General features: G+C 32.2%; 1 protein-coding gene across 1 annotated transcript in view; it reads right to left on the reverse strand.

Moving 5' to 3' along the window:
• Nucleotides 1-8,751, reverse strand: part of LOC125861251 (receptor-like protein 9DC3) — a 129,713-nt gene that overhangs the window by 76,915 nt on the left and 44,047 nt on the right. Inside the window, exons 5-6 of the mRNA XM_049541193.1 lie at nt 8,091-8,751; nt 4,647-4,682 (exon numbers count right to left, since the gene is read on the reverse strand). Coding sequence (XP_049397150.1) covers nt 4,647-4,682; nt 8,091-8,751 — 697 coding nt within the window. The remainder of the gene's footprint in view (nt 1-4,646; nt 4,683-8,090) is intronic.

Raw genomic sequence — 8,751 nt, forward strand, 5'->3', positions numbered from 1 at the left:
ATATATATATATAAATTTCAATAAAATTATGTCACGTAACACCTCTTGAACCTTGCTAGATCAGCCCCTGAACAACTCGATAATTGTTTGTATGACAATGAAAGCATAGACGCAACACAATTGCATAAAAGTGACATAGCAATGAAATTTGTCTCTTACTGAGTTAATCAAAACTTGTGAATTGTTTACTTAGTGATAATTAATTATTTAAACTTTGTAATTACAATTTACAAGTAACAAACAAACCAATTCTTCTAGAAAAACATTTGTTAACTGTGTAGTCATAGTTTCTCTTAAATATTTTTCAGTCACAAGTCCCTGTAGGATTCGACCTCCAAATGTTTACAATTGTTATATTACATAATCGACCCATGTACACTTGTGTGTGCACTTATGAGCCAACGAATTTTTGTTCACAATAGTTGTATTATATAGTATACACACGTTGTATACATTTTTACAAGTACACTTTTTATGATATACCCTTCATATTCATTTTTATCAGCATATTTTTCATATATAATTAATATACACTTTTCGTAAACACATTATCTATAGTTTTATCTGAATAGATTTGTACCAAACAATCATAGAGCTATGTGAACCAATAAAAAAGCTACAATTTTCTTTAAAAATATCTCCATGAGGGATATGAAAAAAAACAAATTAAAGACAAGAAGTTTCCTTAAATCCATTTGTTGAGAAAAAAAAACTGAAAATTGAACACCCACAAAGTAATAGAGCTAAATGCAGCCAACAAAATAAAGATAAATCCTAGAGAATTTAGCTTTTGCTTTTGTTCTTTGCCTCCACAATGTTCCTCTCTTTCTAAAAATGGCTAAGAATGAATGTTTATAGTTAATATTTAAAAATATTTAATAAAAGAATCCACCAAGTCGGACTAGGAAAGGGCAAAAGTTTTCCAATGTCTGTGCCACCTCATGACGCGAGGCGCAGACATGGGAAAAATAAAATCGAAACAAGAAAAAAATATGATTAAATTAATATAAATCGCACAGTACTACTACTCCACACTTTAATCTTTGTTCCTTCTCAAATAACTATTAGACACACAAATTAATATAGCTAGCACCCACCTCGCTATACAAATCAAATAGGTTTACTCCTACCTAGCTAGATCATCAAGACACTTTAAACATTGAAATAACTCTCAATACAAAGTATGCTTAAAGATTCAAATGGGTTGACTATAGATAATGATAGGGTAGACTTAGTCAAAAATTGGCTCAACAATTAGGTAGGGAAAATAGTTATCTCCATATACATAATGCTTCTTCAATTTGAGGGACACAAATTCTAACTTTCTTCTATGAAATACATTACTGATCGTACAATTTATTCATATCAAATAATCAATCAATTCAAAATTTGGAAAATGTTGTCATCCTCAAGTCAATGCCCAAGTCTTATGGGAAACGTCAAGTTTGGCTCTATTTGTCTAACAACATTATTGTTTTTCTTGTCGAAGAAATAGAAGAAAACAAGCAAAACACAGATTTTTCTTGTCGTTTGGTAGAGTTTATTAGAAAAAATAATGCATATATTAACCTTTTGTATTATTAGTATTTAGTATCTTGTTAGGTAAGCATTGGTTCTACATTCTGGGATCATTTGGTAGCATGTATAAAAATAAAGCTAAATAGAATGTATTAGTAATACATGTATTCATAATGCTTGTATTAGTAATACTTGCATTAATAAAACACATTGCGTAACTTCTATAAAAAAAAATATTTGTTTAGGATAATACCCACCACACTCTATAGCTTTGGAAAATAGAAAATGTGCTGAGAAGGATTTGAAGGGTTATTATGCCATTAATCAATCTAATACATGTCTTGAAACCTTTTGTTTACTACTATATAAAAATCTATATATGGTATTAGTAATACACACCTCAATACACAATGAAGCGTATAACTGATACAAATATTACATATACATAGGCTAAAAGTGTATTGAATTAACAAGGTACTAATAATACACAAAGCTTATGGATGCATGTTTTTTGTAACGAGGCACTCGTCTTATCCCACCCATGACAAGTAAGCCGAAAATCCAAAACATAACGATAGAAAAGCGGAAATTAAAATATCAATGGCATAAATGCGGGTAACTTAGTCAACTCAAAAATACCCCTAAAATCTGGTTGTCACATGTACAAGCCACTATTACAACTGAATTGAAGAAAATTACAAGTCTCAAATGTCTTTGTTTCTAGAGTAGAACAAGAACATAATAAAGGAACAAGACGGCTCGTTGAGATGACAAGCAACTACCTCTCAAGTATCCACAGAAAAGCCTCGGACGAAGTAGAGAAGAAGGATAATCACATAGATCTAGGCTTGTGACCTACACAAGTGTAGAAGTAAGGAGTGAGTACCAAACCACACGAGACTCAACAGACAAACTACTAAACACTATGTCAACCAAAGCAGAATACGGGCACTCCTTTCATTCCAACCGAACTTCCACAAACTACAACCTACACATAAATCAACCCAACCTAACAATCTATAAATCACGGAACACATAGTTCAATAGTAACATCTCAACAAGTACAGATCAGTCATAGTCAAGTATCAAGTACATCAATCGAAATTCTCATAAAAACGATCACAACTTCACAAATGGTAATGATGTGCAATGCAATGATATGTCAAGTAAAGTGTCTGTCCTACGATACAATTCCATTGAATCTCAATTCGAAACCCATATATAGGGGACTTCCTAGTCCATGCATCTGCCATAGACGTGTGGCCCGATCCCAATTTTATCTCAATGAATCTGCCAAAACTATATGGCCCATTCCCTGTTTCCACTCAATGTTTCCACCATGGACGTGGGGCCAAATTCCTATTTCCTCTCATCCTCACCAATATCATCACAACAGTGGTACAACATAAATGCAAACATAATAGTGCATTGATCAAATATGAGGATGATAATTCAACACCAATATCCAACAACAATTAATCAAAGCATATCATTAAGTGTTCATCTCATTCAGTCAATTGCCACAACATAATCAAGTCACACAAATCAATAAGATTCTAATTTTTAATCCAAGTTGTTTAACAAGTTCACATAATTAAATTACCATACACAATTCTTATATATATATATGAATACCAAACCAATACACCAATTTCCATTACTTCATCCATCCCAATTTATGTGGCACTTTTCGGATTTCGAGATTCAGACAAGTCTATCTTTGACCAAAAATTTTGCATAGCTCTTTTAATTATTTTGAACTGCCAATTATTGTGACTTATAGTACTTTTTACATAGTTCACAATATATAAATTCCATTTAATTTTTTTTTGAAGATTCCACGCACAAATTTCTGGTCAAACTTAAGCTGTTTGACTCTCGAAAAATGAAAAGTGTCACATAAATTGAGACAGAGGGAGTATTTCCCAACACATATAACAAGGAAGCTTTCTGATTTTTCCATATGAAACAATTACTATTTTTTTCTTTTCATACCGATTCAATCTCTAATTACCTACGGAATAGCCATTGAATATTTTTAGATAGAAAATTTTGTAGGAAAAAATATAGTGATTTTTAAAGTAGTGTAATATTGAAGTCTCACAACTTTAATGCATGTTAGTGTTAATTTTTATGTGATGGTGGTAGTGAGGTTTCTTGTTGAATAATTTGAAGCTTCACAGGGTGTTTTAATTTTTTTTTGGTACTTTGTACCTGCCAAAGGCTACATATACATTCTTTCTGTCCGTTTTACTTGTCAAATTTTGACTTGACACACATATTAAGAAAACAATGATTGTAATAGTGAGTTCAATAGAATCTTAAACATATTTACTCACTACATTTTTCAAAGAAATTAACTCAATATTAATAAATTAAAGATACAATATAAAAAAATAAATTATAGATAGGGACAGAGGAAGTATTCTCATACTTGAATCCAAGAAATGCATACATATCATCCAATAGTACACAACATATATTGAATACATTAATATCTTACATAAACTTGATATACCATCAAAGTACATAACATTACATTTTTCCAAGTTAATTGAAAAAGGAAGAAGAAAAGGCTTACTTATACAACTTAAAAAGAAACCAAAAAGTAAAAACTAGCTAATAAGCTAGCAACATATGATATTATTGCATCTCTGTTGAGCATTCCACCAAATGCTCCTCCAAGCACCTGCATGCATGTTGGAATTTATTTATTATCTGATTTTTATTTTTACACCAAGAGAAGTTAAGTCTTACTACTATTATTTTGAAAAACCTAATCCATTTTTATTGCTTCTACCAATTGATTTTGGAAAAATAAATATGCTTAACATGAAAATTTAGATATATAGATCAAACTAGAACTCACTTGTATACCTGAATTTTTTAGTGCCTTTTTCCCTGTCGCATAATAATTTTGTACTCCAATCCTTCAATGATTCTTGCAAGCCATTTCAGATTTCCAGTTGACATCATGAAATATATTATGGATAATCCAATACATAGACCACTTCCATATCCCATAAGAGTAGCTTTCCAAAAATCATTCATAAATTCAGAATTGCTTTCTTCACCATCTGGCACATAATCAGCATTATTTGTCTCTGGCGGCCAAATACCTCCACAACCTTTCGAAACAGGGAATCCTTGTAATCCATCATTACCTTCATATGAATTATTTTCAAATGTAGCAAATTGATGTCCTTGAGGAATGCATCCTTGGAGATGAGTGTGAGAGAGATTTAAAAATGAAAGAAATGTAAGAGCAGCAAGTTGTTGTGGTATCTCTCCTGAAAGTTGGTTGAACGAAAGATCCAATGATTAGACTAAAGATAAACTTTCAAGTGATGATGGTATATTACCTTGCAATCTGTTATGAGACAAATTTAGCACCCGAAGTGCAATGAGATCTCCCAAACTACTTGGAATATGTCCTTCAAATTTGTTACTTGAAAGATCGATAGTCTTGAAAAGTGTCGAAATTCTATCCAATTCATACTCCATTCCCTTCGTTGAAACTGTTACAGAATCATTGTAATCTCTCTCTCCAGATTTACCAAGATATGTTGGTACCTTCGCTGTTTGATCAATTGTCCTCATGGCTTTCAATTTTTGAAATAGACTAGTCGACAAGTTTCCTATGAAAGCATTGTAAGAGAGATCTATGATTCGAAGCTCATAAAACATGTTTTCATTACTTAGAGCTCTAATTGGCCCATGCAATTTGTTCGATCTCAAGCTTAAAACTTTCAGATTTGGCAAAGTTTCAAACCATATTGGAAATGTGTCGTTGAAGTTATTGTCTCCTAAATCAAGAATTTCCAAGTTTTTGCAATTGGCTAAAGATCGGGGGATTTTTCCTTCTAATTCATTGTCATGCAAGTCTAAGCTTCTGAGTACACTTCCATTGCTAAAAGTTTCTGGAAGAGTCCATAAAGATTGTTTTGGTGGATATCCAAAACCTCAAGATGACCACCTAATTCTTACCAAGATAACTACATAGTTGCAAAGTCTTAAGTTGGTACAACTACATACCAACTAATTCTTACCAAGATAACTACATAGTTGCAAAGTTTGAAACTTTGGTATTTTCATGATGTCATTGGTGACATAATTAGGAGTAGATTTCTCCTATAAATAGAGAGCCCTTCGCTCATTTGTTAAACACACCAAGTTAGAGAGAAAAAACCATTTTGAGAGCAAAGTGAGGTATTCCATAGACTATACAAGAAAAATAGTCTGTGAAGAAAAATAAAGTGTGAGCGATAGTTTAGTAAGGTGAAAATCAAAAGAGTGTTATTTTTGAGTGTGTAGTAATCACTTTGAGTATTGCATTCGTGACTACAGTATAAAATTCCTTACTATAGTAATATCAGTTGCTCCTCTTGGCCCGTGGTTTTTCCCTTATTTAGAAGAGTTTCCACGTAAAATTCTTGGTGCCATTATTTTCCCTTCTTATTTCTATTACTTTTACCATATATATTTTGTGCTTGTCCGCATTTTTCCCAACAAATATCAGATATCCTAACATTCACTAACAAACCAATATCCATAATGAACCCATTTGATTAATCGTCTCTATTACCACATTTTGAATAGTTCATGTGATTTAAATAGCCTTTAAATAGGTACAATAGAACATTAAAGCTATGCAGGGCGGGGCGGGGCGGGGTAGGTTCATGTGGAGCGGAGCGGGGCGGGGCAAGAAAAAATAATTGTGCTATGCGGGGCGGAGCGGGGGCGGGGGCGGGGGCGGGGGCGGGGTAAAGACTTTACGGGTTTAACCCGCACCTGCCCCGCCCCTCCCATTTGCCATCCCTAAGTGTTCATCTCATTCGGTCAATTGCCACAGCATAATCAAGTCACACAAATCAACAAGATTCTAATTTTTAATCCAAGTTGTTTGGCAAGTTCACATCATTAAATTACCATACACAATTCTTATATAAATACCTTCACCAATTTCCATTACTTCCTCTGTCCCAATTTATGTGACAGTTTTCGGATTTCAAGATTCAAACAAGTCTATCTTTGACCGTAAATTTTGCATATATCTTTTAATTATTTTGAATTGCCAATTATTATGACTTATAGTACTTTTTACATAGTTCACAAATATATAAATTTCATTTTTAAAAAATTTGAAGATTCCACGCGCAAATTTCTTGTTAAACTTAAGTTGTTTGACTCTCGAAAAATGAAAAATGTCACATAAATTGAGACAAAGAGAGTATTTCCCAACGCATATAACAATGAAGCTTTTTGATTTTTCCATATGAAACAATTTCTATTTTTTTCTTTTCATACCGATTCAAATCTCTAATTATCTATGGAATAGCCATTGAATATTTTTAGATAGAAAATTTTGTAGGAAGAAATATAGTGATTTTTTAAGTAGTGTAATATTGAAGTCTCACAACTTTAATGCATGTTAGTGTTAATTATTATATGTGATGGTGGTAGTGAGGTTTCTTGTTGAATAATTTGAAGCTTCAGAGGGTGTTTTAATTATTTTTTTTGGTACTTTGTACCTGCCAAAGGCTACATATACATTATTTCTGTCCCGTTTTATTTGTCAAATTTTGATTCAACACACCTATTAAGAAAACAACGATTGCAATAGTGAGTTCAATGGAGTCTTAAATATATTTACTCACTACATTTTTCAAAGAAATCAATGTTAATAAATTGAGGATACAATATACAAAAATAAATTATCCTTTTTTGATTTATCAAAAATAACAAGTTAAAAGAGACATCAAATTAGAAAAAAAAAATGGACAAATATAGATAGGGACAGGAAGTATTGTCGTACTTGAATCCAAGAAATGCATACATTTCATCCAATACACAACATTTATAGAATACATTAATATCTTACATAAACTTGATATGTCATCAAAGTACATAACATTACATTTTCCCAAGTTAATAGAAAAAGGAAGAAGAAAAGGCTTTACTTATACAACTTAAAAAGAAACCAAAAAGTAAAAACTAGCTAATAAGCTAGCAACATATGATATTATTGCATCTCTGTTGATCATTCCACCAAATGCTCCTCCAAGCACCTGCATGCATGTTGGAATTTATTTATTTATTATCTGATTTTTATTTTTACACCAAGAGAAGTTAAGTCTTACTACTATTATTTTGAAAAACTTAATCCACCTTTATTGCTTCTACCAATTTATTTTGGAAAAAGAAATATGCTTTGGATATAAGTAACATGAACTTTAGATATATAGATTAAACTAGAACTCACTTGTATACCTGAAATTTTTAGTGCCTTTGACTTTGCTGCCTTTTTCTCTGTCGAATAATAATTTTGTACTCCAACCCTTCAATGATTCTTGCAAGCCATTTCAAATTTCCAGTTGAGATCATGATATATATAATGGATACTCCAATACATAGCCCACTTCCATATCCCATAAGAGCAGCTTTCCAAAAATCATTTAGAAATTCAGAATTGCTTTCTTCATCATCTGACTCATAATAACTATTATTTGTCTCTGGTGTCTAATTACCTCCACAATCTTTCGAAACAGGAAATCCTTGTAATCCATCATTACCTTCATATGAATTATTTTGAAATGTATCAAATTGATGTTCTTGAGGAATGCATCCTTGGAGATGATTGTGAGAGAGATTTAAGAATGAAAGAAACGTAAGAGCAGCAAGTTGTTGTGGTATCTCTCCCGAAAGCTGGTTGAATGAAAGATCCAATGATTCGACTAAAGATAAACTTTCAAGTGATGATGGTATATTACCATGCAATCTGTTATGAGAGAAATTTACCACCCGAAGTGCAATGAGATCTCCCAAACTACTTGGAATATGTCCTTCAAATTTGTTACTTGAAAGATCGATAGTCTTGAAAAGTGTCGAAATTCTATCCAATTCATACTCCATTCCCTTCGTTGAAACTGTTACAGAATCATTGTAATCTCTCTCTCCAGATTTACCAAGATATGTTGGTACCTTCGCTGTTTGATCAATTGTCCTCATGGCTTTCAATTTTTGAAATAGACTAGTCGACAAGTTTCCTGTGAAAGCATTGTAAGAGAGATCTATGATTCGAAGCTCATAAAACATGTTTTCATTACTTAGAGCTCTAATTGGCCCATGCAATTTGTTCGATCTCAAGCTTAAAACTTTCAGATTTGTCAAAGTTTCAAACCATATTGGAAATGTGTCGTTGAAGTTATTGTCTCCTAAATCAAGAATTTCCAA

This window comes from Solanum stenotomum, chromosome 4 (assembly GCF_019186545.1).
Source record: "Solanum stenotomum isolate F172 chromosome 4, ASM1918654v1, whole genome shotgun sequence".
Lineage (NCBI taxonomy): Eukaryota > Viridiplantae > Streptophyta > Magnoliopsida > Solanales > Solanaceae > Solanum > Solanum stenotomum.